Here is a 21,378-nt window from a genome sequence, read left to right as displayed (position 1 = left end):
TCACTGCCAATTTGGCAAACCGGTCGCTGCCAAGCTAGGTATGCCAACCCAGCAGTGGGAGTGAGTCGCTTTGATTGGCCGTGACTGAAGTTGACTACATGTGATCACTCACACAGCGGCGCAGACCTCCCTCTCTCAGATACACTGGCCTGTGCCCATCTGTGGAAGGTTCACCGTGAGCCGTGCAAGATTTAGCCCATTCACCAAGATAGAGCCCTCAATCTTATAAAAGTGAAACAAAGTCTGCCGTCAAACACAGTTGTTTGGTAGGCTGCCCAACAATCATGTATTCCATTTTTCACACAGTTTTGGTTCAAATCAAATGAACTGAAACCCAGCTGTGCCTGTTTATAAATTGTTCTTCTTTGTATTTGTGTGTGTGTGCATGCTTAAAGAATACAAATGAACATCTCCTGAGTTATCACTGAAGTGCCTGCAGACAGATGTCAACAAGCCTCGTTGCCATAGAAACCCATTTAATGACTTCACAGCTTATTTCATTATAAAATAACCAATATTTCAAAATTGTGTTCGTCATATGTAACTCATTTGAGGTGTTATCATAGGTCCGTTCAAAATTTTTATCCATCTTGTGAAGCGGTAAAAAAAAGTGTCACTGGATGAAATTGACTTTACTTTGAAACTCCCGAATGAGTAGGAATGATTCACGCTTACAGACTGTATTTATTCAAGTGCTAAAGTTAGTGTTATCTGTTACTGTCCTGCCAGTGCAAATTAAATATTAATCTCTGAAAGATCCTCTGAGCACTCCGAATCCCACATAAGCAGTGCTTATCAACTTAGTTTGACTTGAAATTCAGTTTTGCAAGACCATTTATTGAAAGTGGAGTCACTGGCTGACACGCTTAAACAACTCAAAACTAAAGAGCTGAGTCTGAATCTCATTTTTGAGTATTTGAGTAACAAATGCTCTCCTGCGGCTAATGACCTCAACTGAACAGTGTTTATAACAATTCCCGTTTTCCCACCGCAACGACAGTAGTATTCTAATTACAGGAAACATTTGTATGGAGGGCTCTTCCAGCCCATGAATGATCTCCATTCTTTTGTTGCAACCTACAGCACAATTTTACCTTGGAATCACGAGAGAAGAATAGGAATGTGTGTGTGCATGTGTTTGTGTATCGGCGTATGTATAAGTGTATATGTACATACACGCTCGCGTGACGGATCCTATTTTTCAAGCGCTATAGCAAATATCAGCAATAGAGCAACACCTCTGTTTGTATTTCTTTTCTCTTTCTTTCTTCTCAATCTTTTTTCCTTCTGTGGCTGCAGTAAATTCCACATAACCTTGTCATCATCAGCATCCCCTCATTTTTCTTTCAGTTTGATAGGAAAGAAAATGCTGCTGCAATGAATAGCAAATTGTGTGTTAGGACATCCATCTTCCTTATCGTGCTTTTTTTTATGAGTGTGTGTGTGTGTGGGGGGGTTATCATATAATTATTTGTTTTGTCTCAGCAAGGAATATATACTTCTGTAGTGTATTCACTGCTTAGGTTTCACAATAATCTTAAAGCAAGCAGTGAAAACATATCCAGCACATTTCTTTTTAATATTCAGAAACACTTCACCACACATTTCTAATTTTCAATAATTTTCACAAATGTTATATATATTTATTAATTTATTGATTTATTTATTATTTTTTTATTAATATTGTACAGAAGATCTGAATGTTTATTATTTGAGTTAACAACTACATAATTTAACACAAACGTTATTCTAGAACCATTCCCACAAATATATCTTTTTTAAAAAATGCTGTCATTTACTTGGAATGTTTACTATAGCAATAAATTACTCTCTTCGTACAGTTTAGCTTTAAGTATGCACAAGAAAGCAATTGAAAACAATCATTCCACGCGGGAAGATTCTTTTTTCTCCTAGAAAAATAAAATAATATTATTACAGTAATAATGACTCGGGATTCAGCTAAAAGGGCATCGTGTCATTGTTTTGATAAAACCGAATTGACCTGCAGCAAAATTTCCAGCCCTTTAGCGAGTTTTGACATGTTGCTGTTGCTCATTAGCTTGTAAATTATAAACAACATATTTAAATTAAGAGACAGTGTGTGTCTGCGTGTGTGTGTCCATCTGTGTGGCATGGCTGCCAAAGGCCACATCTGTTACATTTGATACAAGGTGTAGATTATGAAGCATGGTGTCCTCTCTTTATATAACATTTAACTGTATTTACTGTCCTGCCCTCGGATTTTATTTTGATTTTTATCCTTAATAGCATTTTGAACTTAATCATTTACGCTACCACGCCCAGAGGGGTTGATGTCGGGAAAACTGTTCGTAAAGCAATTTCATGCTTCCATGTTGTGCGAAGTCCACTTTGTGTCCCAGCATGCCGGTGCTCGAACGCGACAAGTTCATTTCCTGTTGTGAAGGCACTGCCTTCGCTCAGCTCAGCAGGCTGTCTGCACATGGGCCCTAAATTTTGGTGACCAAATTGTCAGTGCATGTCCTCACTGAATGTTCAAAATCATTGCTTACTAATTATTGTTTCACAGCACATTAGTGAGAGGTCATCAGGTGGAAGGGTACAATTTACATTTTTTAATTGCCTAGAAATGACTAAAAATGTATTGTGGTTCTTCTATATAACCATGCCAGCAACAGTGACAGACAAGAACAATTGAGAGCTCTTTCCCGAGATGATAAAAAGTACAATTAACCTATTTGTCCACCCGTTTCCGTTCGAACAACAGAATAATAGCTTTGGGTTCAACTAGACAGACAAACACTTACTTCACACTGAGTAAATAAATTGGTGACTAAATTAAGAGATCATCATTATTTTTGAGTTCAGTATATACATTTTGTAACATTTTTGTTTGGTTGTGTGCGGTGAAGTTTTTCAAAAGTAAAATATATGCCTGGGCTTAATAAAGGTTGAGAATATGTTGATGAAATTCTGTTTGTGTTGTGTTCAGGGTGTTCCTGGAAGCCAGGGATCCCCCGGTAGGGATGGTCCCCCCGGAGCGAGGGTAAGACATCTTTTGTTGCTACGGCGCATCAGAAAAAGCCTTTACTCATTTTGAATCGTTTTTATGCCTTATCATTTTAAATGATCAAAGTGCTTCATGGCACCACCAAGTTAGTTAATCCCTGCTGTGTTTTTGTCTCGGTCCCAATGGGAGCCATTACTTCAGTATTACAGCACAGTGCAAATTTTAATTCGTCGTACATTTAATACATGCATAAACACTGTGAAATATAAAGATTCAGATCAATCTTGTTAAAGTTGAATTCTACAGCGAGAACCTTAAGCACCAATTCGACTGGATATTGGTGGTGGAATTGAACATTTTATGAGGAGTCTTGGTTGTGAGGCCAATGGCTTCAAAATCACAGCCCAGGCTTGGCTGGTTACATTTGTCCAATTCATTCTATCAAAACATGAAATGGATTTTTCTTGTTACATATGAACACAATCACATTTTTCGAAAACTGTGAGATGTGAGTTTAGCTTCTCTAGTGTGTCTTTAGCGGTTTGATTGCAACAACGCTTGACTCCTTGGTGCCTCTCCCACTTGCGTGATTTGTTACTGTGCAAAAAATGTACAAAGTGCTGTTGGAGCGACTGTTTTCATTTGGACGGGTGAATAGCCCCTCGATATCGTCGCTGCCTCCGAAGTCGAAACACCGCAGGGAATGTTCTCGGCAATCTTTGTCTCACCAAATACGATTTGATATCGTAAGCAAGCCAACACACGTAAGCAGAACTTAGAGGCTAGTTGGTTGGAATATCTGGGGGCTTGTATCTTCAGCTGTGTTCAATATTTTAACAGTTGCATTGCTTTGCGTTGGCTTCACTTCACACGGGCTGGAATGAGAGCCATGTAAGGCGAGAGTCCGTGATGAAAGGGCACACTCTGAAAGCAAACCATTTATTTTCCTGGTTGGATGCTAATTCAAGTTTACAAAGCTTTCCAAGGTGAATAATTCTGGATTTGTGCAACTATGGGCCAAAACTGCACGAATCGTTACCTGCAATGAAAATAAATGCTGAGTCGGTCTGCAACTCAAACGTGAAGATGGCGGAAATGTCTTATCCATCAACAGTTAGCTGCTCTCGGATGAATCTTGACTAACAGCAAATAAATGTTTCTGTCACAGGGCCTAACAGGTAATGATGGACCTCAGGGTCGACAGGGTCCGCCGGGCCCTCTTGTAAGTTTGGGTTTTCTAGTTATTACCCAGAGAATACATTCTTGGCAGGTACATTTAATAAACGAGCAATGCTTTCCATCTTTTAGGGAGCCCCGGGTGCACCTGGAGCTACAGGACCCATTGGAGCAGGAGGTCCTAAAGGAGAGCAAGGACTTTCTGTAAGTCCATATATATTTATTTCTTATTTTTAAATTTATTACAAATAAGGAAAAACCTGTGATACATTTGTCAAATATTATTCAGTTGCCCTAAAAATGTAAGCTTATGCGGAGACTTTTCTTGTGGGGGAGAGAAAAAAAGCCAATTAAAATATGTATTCAAAAAGTTATGTAAGCTCTGCTAAAACCATGTGAATGAAATGAAATGAGGAGCAGTAAAATCGAAACGGAGCAATGAGGGAGAAGCAACTGGTGTAATGTAAAAGTAATGAGATACAACTGTGCAATACAAGGGTGGGCAATTAATTTTGAAAAGGGGCCACGTGGAAAAATCGGAACGCTTGCCCCGGGGGCCTTTAAGCCAACATGTTAAACTTAATTTTGTCCATATTATGTTTAGAAAAAGTATATTGTCTTGTTTCAATACATTGCTATATGTGTAGATATTTATTATTTTAATTTACTTATGAGAAAAAAAATATTAGCATAGACTTGCAGAACAACCACCAGAAATCATCTTATCGTTAGCCAGGATTTTCCATTGAAGCTCTTCTCTGAGGAATTCCACTTTAAAAGTTAAACTGCACTTTATTAAAGCAATTTGCAGCACAGAGAGCCTGTCCTCTACAATATAATTGTCATCACACAAAGGATAAAGGAGCTTTTTATTAAAATGCCGCAATATGCCGAACGTGATTATCAAATCACAGGCAGGTAAAATTGTATCTTTTGTTTGCCTCAGGATTGCAATGTGCTGCAGTCTGATATGCTTTCATAGCCGGGGTGCGCTTGGCAGCTTTTCCGTGTATATGGCGTGACCAGATATGAGATTCGGGTGCTTTACAGTATTGCCAGAAGCCCTCAAAGCCACAATTTTGTGTACACTTTTATGTGCACGCAAAGGACCTGCATGGATGGACTATATTTTCTCCAAATATAAAAGTATCAAAACTTGAAAGGTACTGTTGGTGGTGAAGGACAAATATAGTGGGATCCAAATCCCATTTTCATTCCGTGCTTTTATTTTGTAGGGTCCCACTGGTATCAAAGGAGACAAAGGAGAAAGAGTAAGTCTGCCCACGCTACAATCAATCAATGTTGGTTTCAACTAATTCACTTTTATGAAGTGGGAATATTACTTGCTCATACTCACCAATGGTGTCTTGATTTGAAGGCAATCCTCTTCTCCCATTAGAGATTTTTTTTTTCTTTTTTTGTGTAACACAAGCCTTCGTTCTGTTTCTCTCTTGGACTGCCTGCTCCTTGTTTGGCGACTCAAGTCAGACTCAGATTGAGAGTCTGTTTTTGGCGACAGGGTGATCAGAGAGAGGCGCACAATTTCCTACCCTGAATCAAACTCTCACCCGACCAATTTCATCTACTTTTACGGTCATTTGTGTCCTACTGCGCTTCATTTACTGGAAGTGAGAAGGTCTCTGCAGGATCCCCCCCCCCCCTTTCCCCTCCATCTGTATTACAACTTTGTGCCTGGTGGGCATCTTCCCAATGATGGAACTCACTTCACAGCGTATGGTGGGGGGGGAGGGGGTGTATGATCATTTAACAGGGACAAGTTAAAACATTTATTGGAAATAGTCTCATGAAATATTTAGCCGCTACCACTCGCATCTGTTGTGGGTTTGTAATAAGTGTAGCAGACTGTGTTTCCCAAATTTGCGAAAGGGTTTTCACATGCCCTGCAGACTTTTTTTTCTGAATGTGTTAAAATGTTGAATAGCTTTTTAAAACAAAAGAGAAGTTCCTCCTGTGATGTACTCGAAATGCAAAATGGGGACACGCCTCAGTGAATTAATCAATCATCATTGGCCTAGATCCATTAATTTCCCCGGAATCGTAATTCTTCATCTAATTAAGATATTTTGGGAAATTATATGCTCCAAAACAACAATTTTTATTTATTTTATTATATTTAGATGACATCCAAATGGTATCAGGTATGAGTTGAACCAATCCATTCATGGTGTGTAGGAATAAACTTTTATTTCTCTCTCAGGGTGACGTGCAGTCCCAAGCAGCCGTGCGCGCTATAGCAAGACAAGTGTGTGAGCAACTCATCCAGAGTGAGTAATCAGCTAAATAAAATCCCACACACTCACTTGGGTACTCTTTCACACCTATAATAAGATTCGGTGCAATATTTATATCCACAATTCTGCAGAGAATTAATTATGACCAAATGACCTCGCTGTCAGGGACGATTCATGGAGGATTGTGACCGAGCCAACTCGCGAATAGCAACCAGTACCAACTTCTTGTGTTTATGAAACATATTTAAAAAAAAAAAATCATATGCTGGAGGTCAACATATGCTAAGCAGTTAAATACACAGTATTTAAAGATTTTTTTTAAGAAAAATCTCATCTTGGTATCGGTGGAGGGAAAAATTAATTCGTATGATATCAGATTTTTTTAATAAATATTAAAGAGCCAGTGCATATCAGGCTGTGGTTTGTTTTTGGAGGAGAAACACAAACCCTCTTCTTTGTGTGTTCAGACCACTTGTCACGGTATAACTCCATCCTGAACCAGATCCCAATCCAGTCGTCTGCACCAGTAAGTAGAATGCCCGGGCCACCTGGTGAGCCTGGCAGACGAGGCCCCCCAGGACCTCAGGGAGAGCAAGGACCACCCGGCAGGCCCGGTTTCCCTGGTTCTAACGGGCAGAGTGGACGGCCAGGAGAAAGAGGTGAGCAACAAAGTGGTTTGAGTGACATGCAGACAAAATAGGATTGGCTCTCGTCTGGAAAGGCAGACACGTGTCAAGATGGGAATGGAGCCCCTGTCAAACATGTCCTCTCGCCAAGTGCTTTCAGCTCATTCTCAATCCTTTACACTTGGCACTGTAGTATGTAGTTATTCACAATTTTATCCTATGTTCCAAAATTTTGTTTTTCCCCACAAATAAAGCGATTTTATCTGCCATCTGCGATGTACAACAAATGTAAAACACCTGCTGTCTTCAGGTCTTGCAGGGGAGAAGGGTGAGAGAGGCAGTCCAGGTGTTGGGCCACAAGGACCTCGGGGACCCCCGGGACCACCAGGTGCGACTCACTCCACCAAACAGTTCTTGATTGCGTTGGATTTTTTGTTTTTGCTTGTGTGCAGTATACTGTCTCAAATGTTTGACCTGGATTTTGATGTTTTTGATAAAGTTTGATCCACATACTCATATTCTGGGGTTTTATAATGGGAACAAATTAAAATGTATTATTAGAATTTGCAAAAATAAATCTATAAAGTAAATTTGATGTGTCCACATTTAATCCCAATTGCATATGAATAATTTATTAAATTGAAGAAAATCAAATCTCAGTAATACAGGTTGGAATTTTGTGCCAACATAGGAATATTTTTTCATCCAGTGGTAGGAGGTCTGATGAAACTTGACCTTCTTTTAGCTATTAAGATTCCAGCCCATCAATCTTCCCACATTGATTTTATGGGTGACAAAGGCCTTGGCAGAAGTCTGAATTCTTCAGAACTGTTTTAAAACTGCTCGATTATTTTGTGCTGTGCTTTGAGCTTCTGGAGCTCCTCACAACCATGCACTGTATGTTTCAGTAGTAAAGTTAAGGAGTTGAGACTTGCTTGCACTTTGCTCTGATGAAATCAAAAAGCAGCTTGAGGGAGTGTGTTGCTCTTACATAAAGAGCTAGAACTTGATTTCCTCGTAAGCGTTGGGATTTGTCCGCCTCAGCATGGTGATAGCCGTGAGTCTGTACGGCATATTGTAATATCTTATAAAGGCTTCAAGTAAGACAGCTTTAACTCAAAGATAAACCGTTTTTATTAAGATCAGTTTTTTAATTAAATAAAACCATCATTGGGTGGTTATTTAACATTGTTCAGTAGACTCCTTCATAAATACTGTTAGAGGGTTGTTATTTTTAAGAAATGATGACGAAGTGAACCATCTCACTTAGCCAAATATACTGTAGACTCCATCTCTTGCTGAAGTCCATAAAACTGAACCCGCTGTGTAAATGTCTGCTTGTTAGCTGCTCTTTTCCCCTGTGGCTTCCTTTATGCAGAGTCGACATAGCAGGCGGCTTCTTTAGTGTCACTTTGTAGCAAGAGCAAAAAATGATATCACCAACGTTGGATGCTACATTTTTGCCAACTCTTTCTTACCTGCTTTGATTTTCTCTTCAGGGTCACCAGGTGAGGGGCGCACAGGAAGTCAGGGCCCCGTCGGGCGACCTGGGAGCCCGGGGGCTCCAGGGAGGCCGGGCAATCCGGGTACCCCCGGACCAGTTGGATCGCCAGGTTACTGCGACCAGAACTCTTGTTTGGGGTACAATGTTGGAGGTAAGCACACGAGCACACCAGGAAAGTACTTACAAAAAGGACGGACAATGAGAAAGCGCAAGAGTAAAACCACAAGGTTTCATCATAGAAATGCAGATTCTACACCTGTTTAAAAAAAAAAATGGCAAAAAGTACTGATTCAGCTCCTTGATTTAAAACGCTCTTTACTTTATCTAAGCAATACTCGTTTTGTTAAGTTGGCACAACAAAAAAGCTTCTCTGCATACATAATAGTTCGCCTCTTTTATTTACTTGCACTAAAACAAAACCAAACAAAAAATACTTATGGGCTAATGAAAAAATAACACCCTAGCTGAAATTGTATTTTTTTTAACCTAAAAAAAAATAATTTAGAGAATTTCATTTAACCTTAAGAATCTTTATATGCCAGGAACTTATTATTTTTATATTGACACATCCATCATTCTTGCAACTGCCAACATAATTGAAAATGATATTTATTCAGTCAGACAAGTCACATGTTCTACTTAATAATTCATGCAGATATTTCAACCTCCTATTTCCACCCATTTTGAGGGATAGAAAGCAGCTGTTCATTTAGTTAAAAAAAAAAAATATGAAAGGCAATGTAGACAGCGGGAGCGGGTTCACACTGTTATTGTTCTCATAAACCTCTCAGACAATGCACGCTAATCTGGCTTTTAGAATTGTTGCGTTGACAAGTTTATATACTTGACAACCGTCTTGAGTGTGTGGTTTGGTAAACAAACCCTAAAACAGATAAAAGGCAGATTTGAATATTGATAGTGATGAGGCAGCTGCATGTCTGCTAGAGCTGCTTCACAGCAAAGTCATCACACCTCTAACAGCTTCAGACACTTGTATCATCCTGATCGTCTTCTAAAAGTGGCTGACGGTGAGACTTTTATCCATCAAGTCACATTCAAATTCCTGAAAGTTATTCAGGCGCCACTTTTATGTTATAACTTTGAAAGGCCTCGTCTGTAGTGAATCGTTTGCGGGTGAAATGTTACATCCTTGCGTAATAAACCCCAGCATTTGTTTGTCCTTTGCATGTCTGATTTCATTTGTATTGACTATAGTTTGACTAAAATGTAGCTTCAGCTTGAAGACTTTCAAACAACCTTTTTTCAAAGCATAACTATTTTCATATAAATATATAAATAGTTATGCTCATATATAATCAAATAATATACACATGCAGAAGTTGAGAAAAGTAATTAGAATTTTTTATCTTTTATATATATTTATATATATATATGATAAAAGATATATTTAATTTAAATTAAATTGGATAGAAGATTAATTTAATTTATTAAATTAGTTAAAATTAATTAGATTTTTAAAATATATATATAGTATATATTTTTATTTTTATTTTATTTTTTTTTATTTTCATCCTGCCAAAGTCGGACAGTCTTTACATTGTATTTATTCGGTTCCTCTAGTGTTTTCTCCCAGTTCAACACTAATCATTTCCACTGTTAGAACTCTGCAACCTGTGTCTGTGCAGTTTGAGAGTTTGAACCATCTGGTGTCTTTGGGTGCTTTTGTAACGTGAGGTAACATCTCCTTTCCTTCTTCCCTTTGCTCCTTTTCCTCCTCCACAACAAAGTTCAACGGGACTATGGGAATGATTACTGAGGAGCGCTCTCCAGCTCTCCTCCTGTCCTTCCTCTGCATCCTGTAGATTCAGAGACTTCCTCAAGATATCCATCCTCCTTTGCAATGGAGAGTTGCAAGCATTTAAAACTTCCTTCCTGCAGGAGCATTTTTTTTTTCCAGAACCGCTTCATATTTGCACATTGTGGATTTAAAAAAAGAAGAAGAAAGAAAAGGGGAAAAAAGTCTAATTCAGCCTTTGCTTTGCTGTTCCGGCGCCATATTTTGACAATCTCTGAGGCAACTGTGGATTATAGTTTACCAAAAACAGACCATAATACTGTTATTATGCGCACACAATGCTTCGGTGCCGCAGCCTCTTCAAATCTCTTCAGCGCTAATCTCGTCTTTCAAGACCACTTGCAAGTGACTTCTTACTTGTTGGCTGTTTTATTCAGTTTGCCTGCTTAAAAATGGGCACAACCCCCATCGAAATTAGGCCTGGTGTTGTCACCATTTCTAACTTCACCCGGGAGATGAGAATTCAACCTCTGCATGCTCCTTACATTTCTTCAAAGCTTCTCTTCTCAAGATGGTGGTGGAGAAACAGTTTTTGACTCCCCCCTTGGGCCCCCAGGCAACAACAAATCAATATTTCAAAAACAATCTCATTCATTAAATGATTGACTTCAACGGTCTCCTTGCAATAGACAAACCTGTTATTAGGGGGTGTGTCATTTCTGTTTTGTCCGGGATTGCCTGCTGGCTGGAGCCCCCAACTAACCGACAGTCAGCGACAACAAAGAAGGGACTGCAATTCTGGTGGCGGGATTAGTTTTTCCTTAACGCCCTCCAGGCAGCTCTAATTCTGCTCCTTGGACTCCCCTATGGAGTTATTTTTGCCAAGTGTGTGCCACAACTGACCGCCAATGTTCCCGTTACCCTCTCACAGTCCAAACTTTTCCTAATGGTGGCTACCAGCCCTACAATCAAGCCTACAACCAGGCCTACAACCCTTCAGCAGGAGCCCATAATGATGAGGAAGATGAGGAAGAGGAGGATGAAGAGGACCCTTATTACGCCCCTCATCCCTATCGCTATGGTTACCGTTCTCACCCCTCCCACTCAGAAGATGTGGAAGTGCGGTCACCCGGCGTGGTCAGGAGGTTGACCCGCGACGTTGTCATCAAGGAGGAAGCACTCACCTCAAGTGCTTGAGTTCTCCGCATACACAAAATAAGCTGCAGCAAGAAGTCCCCACCCCTTTCCATTCCCTCTCTGAGTGGTTTTCTCAAACTGTTGAAAGTCTGTAAATATCTCTGTGGACTCTTGTATAATATTGCAAAAAGTGCCTGATCTTTGTTTTGTTTGTAATCGTGAGATGAGCTATGGGAAGCCATTTCAGCATTTATTCAATTCCTCCTTTGTCTTCACTACAAAAGACATTGTGGATTTTCCCATTACAGCTTTGCACTAATCTGACATTTGTGCACATTAGCACGCCATTTTTAACATGAGCCAGGGGCGGAGTTATGTGGTGGCGGCTCTCTGACGACCCCCATCTCTAGGAAAAGATTTCAACTAACAGTTGTTCCACGAGTGAGCTGAATTGTCTAACAAGTGCATAAGCGAACCTTAAAATGGATTTAGAATAAATGCTCAAACAGCTTTCCATAGGCACCCGCTCATCTTCACAAACATCTCGTATTCAAAAATCATGAGGTGTTACCACTTGTACAGGCAGCTGTTTACGTTGACTAAACATCACCTGGTGATCTGTTTCAGTGTGTTCATCATTTCGGCTATGTTCACACTTAGTTGGGGTGAAAAAATACCTTGGTGCGATTGATTGCTCTGCGTGCATGGTTCATGTGAACATGCAAGATGATATTGGTCTGCTTGCAAGTGAACTCAAGTGCGGTGAGACAGAATAGTATTAAAATGATGTCTCAAATAATCAACATCAAAAAAAAATAAAAAATCAACTCAGTGCAGACAGCCCGTAGTCCTTCCATCAATTTTCTGTAGCACTTAGCATTTGAAATGTTCTTACGTCAGTAGTATCGTAAACCGCAGACCCTCATAGTGGACGTGTGAACACCGCCTTCATCTGAAATGATTTTTTTCTGTACAGTGTTGTTTACGTCCCTTCAGCTGAATACATCGATCCCCTCCCCAAGTTACCTGAACACTGTGGAATACATACAGTACTCATTGCGTTAAATTCTATTATTGCTACTCCGTGTTTGTGTTGTCATAAACTTTTGTGGTGTTTGTCTCAGCACAATACTTGTGAGCTGCTGGGTTCCAGAGAAAGAAATCTCAATGGTCACAATTGACCTTGATAGCAAGGACCGTCATTCAAAAACAAGATCATAAATCGGTTGATAGCTTCTTTGATAAGTCACAAAAGTCATAGATTAGAAAAAAAATATTAAATTAGTTGATTTGCCTCAATTGAGCATCAAACAATAATACAAAACACTAAAATGACAAAATTAGACAAGTGTTGTTGCTGTTGTTTACTTTTTTGTTATTGTTCTCATGCTGTGTCTGGTCTTGACTCCTTAACTGGATTCAGTTTGCAGTCAAAATAAAACTATTTGGGATTCACCACAAGCACAAAACTTGAGCAGTGAGGCGACAGGCATCTTTTCTGTTTTCTTAACTGAACAAGAAATGTGTCATTGCATGAATGTATTTATTTTGTTTGCTTTTATAACCAATAAATCTGTCATAAGACAACAAATGATGCTTCTATTGTTTGGGAATGTTCCAAAGAAAATGGTCAAACTATATTTAAAAAAAAAAAACAAACACTCGATTAGAATGTCTCAAATTCTATTTTACAACAAAAGTCAAATCAAAAAGTGAACACGTTGACAGAAAGAAAAACAGTAGCATTAATAGCGCTTCCTCATCTCTAATTGTAATTTTTTTAATGAGAACGTCAACAACGTTTGCGTGGGAGTCAAAGTCGGTAAGACAAGTGCAGCTCTTAAACACAACATGGTGAGAATTAGAACTGCGAAGATGGCGATCACGTCAGTCCATGATGCTTTTGCGTTATTGCGTCCCGTCTTTGTCTTCTTATGGCATCTTGAAGTCTTCAGGTCTGCGGAGTAGGGAGAAGACAAAAACAAGTTTCACATTAAAGCAGGCACGTACCACAAATAGGAAGGTGATGAATGACAAGTCACATTGATTTTATCCATGTTTGTTTTTGTACTTTCAAAATGACACAAAGCTCAGCGTCATCTTTTTGGTCTGTTGCTCATATTTCATTTCAGACCTGAGTCTGATATTACCACGAGGCGTTTTGGTTTCAAGGCAGTTCTTTTGACTATAGTTCTGTTTGTTGTTTATTTTCTGTCTGAGTTTTTGTGTGATTGTGTGTCTGTGTGTGTGTGTGTCTACTCCAAGTCCCTGAGAGAATATTAACTGTGTTCATAAAGGGCAATGATTAAAATCGCCCTCTGCGACCCCAACCCCACAAAAAGACAGAGTGAATATTAACAAGGCAAAAGCCGCTCTCTTGAACAAAACACTTTTAACTTGACCTTGACGACCGCACCGCAGCGACACTGATTGGCTGAACACCGGACCAGTAAACAATACTAGGTCAATTTCATTTATTACGACTCGCACGCACACAAACGGTGATTGCCGACACTAAGCAGAGGCCAAACGGGGACGGAGCTTGCACATAATGCACTAATCCCTCTCTCACAGCTCAAGCTCAGCATGCAAACATTGACCAGAAACGAAATGTGTTGAAATAACTATTTATGGTTCAGTAGTTGTCAAAGTTTTTCAACATGAGACTCAAATTGCCAATTTCTTCCTCAGGACTTTATCAAGTCCAAAGAAGTACACGTTCATTAATTACAATATTTTACTCGTTTTGAATTTCAAATAGCGTCTAAATGTTCAGTTTAAAATGACAACTTGAGATGGTAAAGACAGTCACAATTCATACTGTTAACGTAGCATGACTCCTTCTTGTGACTGGTTCTAAGTCAGCCCTTTGATCATTCCGAGTCTCCAAAATCGCATTGCCAAACAGATGTTGTGATAATTTTGGTACTTCCAGCCATTTCCATACACGAGCATACAAATCTGTTCTCCCCTCAACGTCCCTCCCTCTGCCACAGTAATTATAGCCACAGTTGCACACAGTACTGCTGGCTTTGACTCCGCCTTTTAGATGCCCCATTTAAAGACGCAATATTGGCTATTGCAATTCGTCTCAGGTTTAATAAATCAAATTGTGCGTGCTAAATTAATCTATTTGCCTACACTCCCCACAGATGTGTAAAATGAACTGTGAAGCAATTTAGCCCATTTGCCAGACGCACCAGTGGGTGTGCCCGGTGAGTAGATGAGCTTCCACATCTGTTTTCCTGGGTGGTCAAAGTTTGCCAAAGTTTTTACAAACACAAATCTTTAGAAAAAAAAAAAAAAATCAGGTCCATAGTCACTAGATTTGACACTAACTACAAATCACCTGGTTGGCAGCAGTGATTCAATACTCACTTTGTGGCATGCCCTAAGAATCCTTGGTCATCATGGTAACGAAAGCAATACTCTGTATTTTCATGTGATAGACACCCAACCACGCTTTTGTATATTTTGATGGAATCATGTCAGAGTCCTTTTGAACTGTTTGAAATTATTGCATAATAAGTCTCTTTTTAAGTTCAGGGAGTGTCAAGCCTTTATTTCTATCAGCCTGGAGAGTGACTGAGTTCAGGCTACTGTGTTAAACAACCTTAAGAGGGAGCAGTAGAATGCTGAGATGAGATGGAAAAAAAGTTAAGTTAATGAAGCACTAGGGTGGCCAATGACCCGACGGGGAGACGGTTAACTACGTGGCGAGGCCACGCGGTGACAATATGATTATTCCTATGATGACTCAAACTCGAGCGTCACTGTCATGATTCTGCAGAAATCCTGTGGCAAGCTATGAATACAATTTTGCTGTCCCTCCGACAGAAAAGTAGGTTAGGTGAGACATTTTCAGTCTTTTTCTATTCAAAGATTGTCACAGTAGCTGTCTGAACAAGACCTGCGAAATGACAAGTGACGTCCGTTTAAATCAAAGCCGGCGCACACCAGACAACACAAATGAAACTGAAGGGAGTCACAGAATGTAACTGAACCCACAAAGATTGAATAAATAAATGCAAGAAATTTTTGCTTAAGTAACACTCTTAACTGTCCTACAAAGAGAAGTGACCCTCTGTGTTTGCGGGATGATACTGGCCCCTTGTGGCATTTTATGGGATTGCTATAATCAAATTCTTGTGATGTTGAAATCAGATTAAGATGTTAATTGATTGTATTGATCATATTGTACTGAATAGCCACAATAATGTCAGCTGCTTCCTTTTCTGATTCTGTGGTTATCACAATTTGCGTTTCTCATTTGGACAAAACTATTATGTTTGTGATGCCCTCCAAACACACACACAAAAAAAAGAAAAACCTAAATCATGGTGTCATGCATGATGTTGGCTTGCCAACCCAAATTTTGTTTGACTTTTGAGGCAGATTGTTCCTGCACACTGTATTTATCTGTTTATGCTTTTTACGTTGCCACTAAAGACTCTCCGGAGAGCCTGAGTTAGCTCCATTTCTTTATTACATGAGCAGCTGCAGCACTTTCAACCATCTGGAGCTTTCCTACAGCAGCCAAGAGTTTGAAAGCATCAAGTAAAATGGCCCTTGTTGTCCTTGACCATTTCCAATATACAAAACACGGCACTGTTCGGGGCCAATATCTGTAGCAGCGTTCATCTCTTGTGCGTGAATTGGTACATACGGCGTCCAGAGCCTGGGGAAGGCATCTATCTCCTCCTGCGTGTACTCATTGAGCTTCCTGGGAATTTGTCTGGGCTGAGGTAGCTCCTCTGTCAGGTTGGCTCGGATGTCTTCGGGCAGCGCCTAGCAATGGACAGAGACCAAGTGAGAGGCGGCGAGGAAAATGTTGATAAATGAAGGCATGCATACAGTGAACCGCCGTTTTTTTGGGGCATAAGTTTTGGACTCACTCACGATAGGTTATAACAGAGCATCCAGCAGTATTCTACTCAAATCTTTTTGCTCGATGCGAAAAACTACTGTAGAAGGCAAAATTTAGAGCTCACCCTCTTGTTTTTGCTGTACAATACAGTATCTCTGTTTCTCAGCTATGAGAGTTAGCATATTTACACTTGGTGGTTCTTGCTCAAGAGCGTGTCACTCGTGCTTGTGGAGCAAATTGGCAGGTCTCCAATAAGCAACCCTAATTCCCAGACTTATACGCCAATAAGGACACTTTTTATGCGCACCCTCAAGTCAGGTCCTTGCCAAGTGAGCTATCGCTGCTGTTTAAACCTTTGCACGACCTTGAGATATTACTCTCCAAGGCCTCTCCAACGACTTATTAATGACTCAAGGCAGTGGAGCAGATGGGATTTCGGAACGGGGTGGGGCACTAGTTTGGAACTCTGACCCAAGTTTGAAACCCTAACCCTAGTTTGAAACCCTACTTTAAAACCCTAACCCTAGCTTGAAACCCTGACCCTAGTTTGAAACTCTACTTCAAAACCCTGATGTAATGTAAAACCATACTTCAAAAAACCTTAACCCTAATGTAAAATCCTATTTCAAAACCCTAATTTGAAACCCTAACCCTAGATTGAAACTTCGAAACTCCAACCTATCCTAGATAAATATTCATTAAGGGCAGTAACAAATGGCATCAAATAGACACTACACACCCCACGAGAGGGAAGCTCTTTTTTCTTTAATGACTGGTTCATTAAAGACTCGTACCACGCAGTGGGGCTTGGGGGTGACTTTTATCATAATGTGACTTAAGATGTATTCTGATAACAAAATGTGATTATGCTGTTGCACTGCCTAACCATCATAAAGTGGTTGCCATGAAAATTTAATTTGTCCCAGTCAGATTCCTCATCTGTCCTTAAACATATCAAAGCTGCAGACTAAAGCAAAGCATGGCAAAGTCGTATGGCCCCACCTGCTGGAGAAAGCGGATACTACAAGAAAACAACAAAGCTGACATGATTTATGTGACTAAAATGCCATCCTCTTAATTCTATGACTTTGTCACAGATTATTTTGTTTTCAGTGTTGACATGTAATTCTTTGTGTCATTGTTGCGCATAACATAACAAGAAAGTACAACATTTGAAGATGTTTTCATCATCACCTGAATAGACCTATTTCAATTTGATCAATTCTCCAAAAAAAAAGTGTGTTGAGTGCTGATGTGTACGTACGTCTTCAGGAAAGATATGTAAACGCTGCATCATGGTACGCCTGTGCAGGTTCCTGGGCAGCTTGCCGTATATTGCTAACTTCACAATCTGGAGGCAGGAGAAATGTTTCAAATTACTTTAATCAACAGAAGGGTCTTGCCAAAAAAAAAAACAAAAAAAAAACATTTGACTTAGTATATAATTGTTTTAATCTGTTGTTTTCATTTAGACAAAAAAATTAATAAAGAAAAAACGAGGAGAGACGGAAGGTGTGTGTATTTTGAGGGCTTTGTGGTGCTTACAGCTTTGGGGTCTTTAAGATGAAGCTGAGCAGCAGTGACTTGTTTGAAGCTCCCAGGGTAACTTTGAAAAATATAAGAAAACACATTAAGTAAGGAATGTTTGACCTTATGGCCTGCAGAGAACATGTTTGGTCTTTGCTTATAACTGTTAGACCACTGTGACACTCTTCTAAAGCAGTGTCTCTCAAATGTATTATTGGACAAATCTCATGGCACAACACCTAATAAAAATATCAGGAAAAAGTATAAAGTGGAACTACTTGCAGCTGATGGGGACAGGGGCAGCCTGCGAACAGAGAAAACGGCTCACCCAGTGTGTGATGAGTAGACTTTCTGCTCCCATTTGTTACCAGAGAAGGCAATGTGTTTACTGTTTATTACCACGACATGGTCACCGCAATCACCTGCACACAGGGAACAGTCAATTCAAAGCTCAGCAAACAATATGATACGATATATCACTATAACACACATTAACTATAAATTGTTAAATCTATAATTTTCTATTTTGTTCAACAAATCAATTACAAAAAATATTGACAACCAACTATTGGGTTTGTTTTATTCCTTTTCATAACAATTATATTGAGAATATCCATGGAAGTGGGTCCAATATTTTTTCCATCTTATTCTTAATCTTCTTGCAATTTAAACTGAATTTAAAATCCTAAGAATTTGTTAGTAAACCACAAAGGTCTGTGTGTTGTGTTGTGTAACGTAATAACTCACTGAGTGCATGGTAAATCGGTTTGTGTTTCCCTTGTAGCCTAATAGAGCACATGGCAGCTATTTTCCCAGGAGGCTGCATTCTGGCGTCGATCAGAAACCACGAACGAGCAAAGGTGGCCCATTGCTTGACAAAGAAAACAAACACACAAAATCACATTACATGACGTTATCACAATGAACACTATGTAGCATTAATTTCATGTTTCAAAAACTTAATTCTATCCAATTTCTCAAACTGAATGTTACAGTTTAGCTCTTCTGCAGTTGTGCTGGAATAGTGACATATTGAATACATTTCATTGCGTGATTAATAGTAATCATCCAAATGAAACCACGTGGAACAACACAAATCTACAGTAAATTAAAATACAGAGCTGCTACATGGCCATATCCTACAATTTGACAGACCGATGTTTATACCTAACCGATCAAGCACATTTCTCGTGGGTCTCCTACTTGCGCTATCTTTAGGGAACAAAGATAGCTAACGAGATAACTCTATAATCTAATAAAACAGAACGCATGACACGATGATAAAATGTATAAAATCACTACCTGGGCAGATCTGGAGAAACTTGACATTTTGCTAACACTACAAGCTCATTCTCGTATCATTTACAGGTTGACCCTCAACGTTAGCAAGGGCGCGTTGTGCATATTTACTCGTGTGAAACGCAGTGGTTTAATGAAGTTCCTCATGGATACTCTGTATAATGTTTTGGGGTTGGTTGGATCGTTTGTTTATTTGATTGTAGAATAATTAGGTAGAGTTAGTATGGTAAAATTACAGTAGAAAGCCTCTTCAGTATGCAGGGACGTTTTTTGAAACGTGGACATCGTTGAGCAAAATGGCTGTTTCATTACGTGTTTATTTTGATGTAACACACAAGGCGCGTTCAGATATACACCCCGATCGTTCAGTGCACTGTTGTGACCTTTCGGAAATTCTGCTCGATTTTGCCATTTAGAAATTCATAATGCACTAAAAACGGTGTGCCGGAGCGCGCACTCGGCGGTCCGACGGAACACATTTCATGCGTTCGGAAAGGGAGCACACTCGCCATACGCACTAACGCGCAGAGTAGTGCACGGAAGTCGGTATAATTTTCGAACGCACCCCAAAGTAGTAATGTGCATTCCAGTTCTTTTAAGTGAACTGAATCTTTAGAATTGGTTCACTCAAAAGATTTGGAATGCACATCACTAGTGCAAAAGAATACAGACGGCCGGGGGTTACCGGGTCGAAATTGCCGATTGGTTAGTGACACGGGCGCTGACACGGAAAGGCTCTGGTTCGATCCCGGGTGTGCGCATGTGCTTTTAGAACCTCGCTTTGTATGCATATGCAAACAAGTATTTATGCGTAAATACATAAGGTGGCCCCGCCCCCAAGTAGAAGCAGCAAATAAATGGATCACGCACACTACTTCGGGGTGAAATCGAAGTAGGCGACCGCATACAACGCGAAGTTCCAATTCTAAAAGCACATTTGAGAATGTGCTCATACCTGGGATAGAACCAACGTCTTTCCGTACGAGAGCCCGTGTCACTAACCAGTCGGCCATTACAACCTGCCAGCCACAATTGGCTCGTGAGTGAGTGATTCGTTCTTTTGTCAGTTTATATGCCATCAACCAGTAGGTGTCGGTAATGCCCATTGAAGCTGATGCCACCTCGCCGTAAAACAAAACAAAGAAGAAAATGACGTCACTTCCCGTTCACGAACGAGTCGTGAATTGCATTTCCCGTTCACCAACGAACGAATCTGTGAGTGAACGAAACAGTGAGTGAGTGATTTGCATTTCCAGTTCATCGCGAAAACGGATCAGTGAGGGAAGGAATCATGGCTTTCCCGTTCGCGAACGAGTAAATGGGTCAACTGCCTTCCTTCCTTCCCGTGCATCAACGGATCAGTCAGTGAACGTGTTGCGTCTCCCTCCTGGCGTGAACTATGTAAGCCAGAATGTAGATTTACGATTTGCCAAGGAACAAAAGAACCACTCACTGAAACACCACTTCTTTTAAGCGTGTTTTCTCTTTGGGTAATTTTGATTTTACAACACTTATAGTAGTTTTTAAACAACGTGTATGTATATATACGCCTAAATATTGTTATCCAATATATCTACTGCAATTTCACATTAGATTGCTGGTTTGAAATGTACTTTTACTATTATTATTATTAATTTAATAAACATTAAAACCTGTTTAAACTTGTCTGGTGTTTTATTCCTTGTTTTTATTTTTTTGGGCATGAAAACAAAAATCTGACATTTGGTTAACTGCTTTATATGACAATATGTATGTGTTTTACGTTGTGTAATATGTGTTGGTGCCCCCCAAAATAAAGAGCAAATAGTCAAATACACATTCTTGACACGTACAAAAAATGCATAAAGTTATTAGGTACACCTGAAAATGGTGGTGTACCAAATGGAGCGTCTGTGTGACGTCACAGATCAAACAGTCAATCAGGAGGTGGGTGAGGGTGGGTGTGGCACTTTTCGCTTTCAATTCAGCTTTGGCCATGATTTTTCCCTAATGAAGTGGCCTGTTATTAGGCACACCTAAAAATGGCGGCGTACCTAAAGGAGTGTCCGTGTGACATCACAGATAAAACAACCAATCAGAAAGTGGGGGTGAGGGCGGGTGTGGCACTTTTCACTTTCAGTTAAGCTTTCGCCATGATTTTTCCCTAATGAACTGGCCTGTTATTAGGTACACCTAAAAATGGCGGTGTATCTAATGGAGTGTCCAAGTGATGTCACAGATCAAACAGCCAATCAGAAAGTGGGGG

At 39.9% G+C, this 21,378-nt stretch overlaps 2 protein-coding genes across 3 annotated transcripts in view; one reads left to right on the top strand and one right to left on the bottom strand.

The window, feature by feature from the left end:
- The window catches only part of col14a1a (collagen, type XIV, alpha 1a), a 72,242-nt gene extending 59,211 nt beyond the window's left edge, over nucleotides 1-13,031 (top strand). The window contains exons 40-48 of one of the 2 annotated variants that reach the window (XM_068651885.1): nucleotides 2,972-3,025; nucleotides 4,158-4,211; nucleotides 4,298-4,369; nucleotides 5,401-5,436; nucleotides 6,384-6,450; nucleotides 6,885-7,076; nucleotides 7,354-7,431; nucleotides 8,543-8,698; nucleotides 11,235-13,031. In XM_068651885.1, coding sequence (XP_068507986.1) covers nucleotides 2,972-3,025; nucleotides 4,158-4,211; nucleotides 4,298-4,369; nucleotides 5,401-5,436; nucleotides 6,384-6,450; nucleotides 6,885-7,076; nucleotides 7,354-7,431; nucleotides 8,543-8,698; nucleotides 11,235-11,500 — 975 coding nt within the window. In that variant the 3' untranslated portion in view covers nucleotides 11,501-13,031. Of the gene's footprint in view, nucleotides 1-2,971; nucleotides 3,026-4,157; nucleotides 4,212-4,297; nucleotides 4,370-5,400; nucleotides 5,437-6,383; nucleotides 6,451-6,884; nucleotides 7,077-7,353; nucleotides 7,432-8,542; nucleotides 8,699-10,295 lie in introns of both variants that reach the window. The other variant, XM_049729958.2, reaches the window with a different exon arrangement.
- A 58-nt stretch (nucleotides 13,032-13,089) lies between these two features.
- Nucleotides 13,090-19,296, bottom strand: mrpl13 (mitochondrial ribosomal protein L13). The gene is made up of 7 exons (XM_049729959.2): nucleotides 19,137-19,296; nucleotides 18,582-18,705; nucleotides 18,163-18,256; nucleotides 17,853-17,913; nucleotides 17,572-17,658; nucleotides 16,107-16,228; nucleotides 13,090-13,397 (listed from the first exon to the last, which is right to left on the bottom strand). Exons 1-7 carry the CDS (start codon nucleotides 19,161-19,163, stop codon nucleotides 13,373-13,375), a joined length of 540 nt encoding a protein of 179 aa, XP_049585916.1. The 5' UTR covers nucleotides 19,164-19,296; the 3' UTR covers nucleotides 13,090-13,372.
- Nucleotides 19,297-21,378: the final 2,082 nt, after the last annotated feature.

This window comes from Syngnathus scovelli, chromosome 9 (assembly GCF_024217435.2).
Source record: "Syngnathus scovelli strain Florida chromosome 9, RoL_Ssco_1.2, whole genome shotgun sequence".
In the NCBI taxonomy this organism is placed as follows: Eukaryota; Metazoa; Chordata; class Actinopteri; order Syngnathiformes; family Syngnathidae; genus Syngnathus; species Syngnathus scovelli.
The sequence above is the reverse complement of the archived record's forward strand: the minus strand, read 5'-3'. Positions and strand labels throughout refer to the sequence as shown.

Coding starts and splice junctions, on each gene's coding strand:
- mrpl13 (XM_049729959.2), bottom strand. CDS start 19,163: ATGTCAAGTTTCTCCAGATCTGCCCAG. Junction 18,257..18,581: donor ACCGATTTACCATGCACTCA/GTGAGTTATTAC, acceptor CCCTGTGTGCAG/GTGATTGCGGTGACCATGTC. Junction 17,659..17,852: donor ATCTTAAAGACCCCAAAGCT/GTAAGCACCACA, acceptor TCCTGCCTCCAG/ATTGTGAAGTTAGCAATATA.